Raw genomic sequence first — 1434 nt, forward strand, 5'->3', positions numbered from 1 at the left:
AGAGAAACATATAATTATTTATTATTTATTTATTAATTATTATTATTATTATATAGATAGATATATAATACCCTCATACCATGCCATGCTATGCCAACCCTAGAAGATGGACACAACATTGCAAAAACATAGTAGTTTTCATAATGATCATCATCATGATCATAAATTACCTCCTCCTTCTGCTCCTCCACCATTGATGTCCTCATTCCATGGAAGAGAATAAGGGAAGGAATAGGTGGTTGGAGATTGCCTATAAAATCCAATTCCATGATCATTGCCAATTCTTGCACCACCAAAGTGCCTTTGTGTAAGTTGATGATGAATTGTGGGAGTTAATGGTGGTGCTAGGGTTGGGACATGATGATGTGGAGGAGGAATTTCGTTGCAAGCGTAGCGAAGAAGATCCGCGTTGGCAGCATCAAGTTCCTTCTGAAGTCTCTGGACTTGTCTCTGAAGGTAAGATATGGCGCCAACGCAGCCGTAAACAGGGTCTCTCACACGAGCTTCTGCCTCGTATGCGAGGGAATTCACTGCGTCTTCCCTCTGCTGAGGCAGAAGCTCATTGAGAAGCTTGGTGACATTGCTCGCGCCGAAGATCTTGTGAACATTCGCGAATTTTTGGGGTTCTTCAGGTGGGAAGTAAGGTGCAAAGATGCATCCTGGCAAACACTTCCTCCTCAAGAATTTGCAAGCAGCACATGGAGAGTTGTAAGAGCTTGATGATGCCATTTTTCTCTGCATGAGAAATTAAAGAGATTTTCCATAAAATGGAATGAGTATATATAACAACAATTTATTTGTCTCATTCTTTTTTTTTTTAATTTCTTCAAGATTCAAGAAAAAAGCTTGGAGGGTGATTGAGTAACTTAAAGGTATAAAAGTATTGCAAAGGTTAGAAATAATATCCATTATCTCAAGATTTTTTTTTAATATTAAAATCATGTCCTTTTATTTTCAATTTTTTTAAATGAATTAATTAGAAATTAGTAATTTGTTCTCTCTAGTAAGCAGTTTCAGTTTCAAAATTTGTTATAAACCTGATTAATTAGTTAAAAACATTAGATCTCACTCTATCTTTATCTTTTTTTCTTCTTCTATATTTGTTTATTTTGTGTGGTTATTCAATTCTCATCATACCTAATCAGAAAATTGAACTTTTACTTATTATTGAATATTGATGTAAAAATCAACAATTTTTTTTTTAAGAAAAAGAAAAGAGAAAAAGTGTCAAATTTTTCATTTTTAAATATTTAAAAAATTCAGAAAAAGACTTAAATTTTGAATTCTGTTTTAGTTTGATCTTATAAACAATATAAACCTAAATCAACCTCTCCCAAAATCTTCCATAAGGACCTTCCCCAATACACAAATACTTGGAGACTTTATAGGATTAGTTGTCACACTTTACTAGTTTTATATTATATATATCTTCAT

The 1434-nt window shown here is 33.0% G+C and overlaps 1 protein-coding gene across 2 annotated transcripts in view; it reads right to left on the bottom strand.

Annotated features, from left to right (window-relative positions):
- Positions 7-1434, bottom strand: part of LOC107608398 (protein LATERAL ORGAN BOUNDARIES-like) — a 2743-nt gene continuing 1315 nt past the window's right edge. For both annotated transcript variants that reach the window (XM_021106805.1, XM_016310194.2), the window contains exon 2: positions 7-735. In XM_021106805.1, the coding sequence (XP_020962464.1) occupies positions 160-729 (570 nt within the window). In that variant the 5' untranslated portion in view covers positions 730-735 and the 3' untranslated portion in view covers positions 7-159. The remainder of the gene's footprint in view (positions 736-1434) is intronic.

The sequence above is a fragment of the Arachis ipaensis genome, chromosome B07 (assembly GCF_000816755.2).
Source record: "Arachis ipaensis cultivar K30076 chromosome B07, Araip1.1, whole genome shotgun sequence".
NCBI classification, from domain to species: Eukaryota; Viridiplantae; Streptophyta; class Magnoliopsida; order Fabales; family Fabaceae; genus Arachis; species Arachis ipaensis.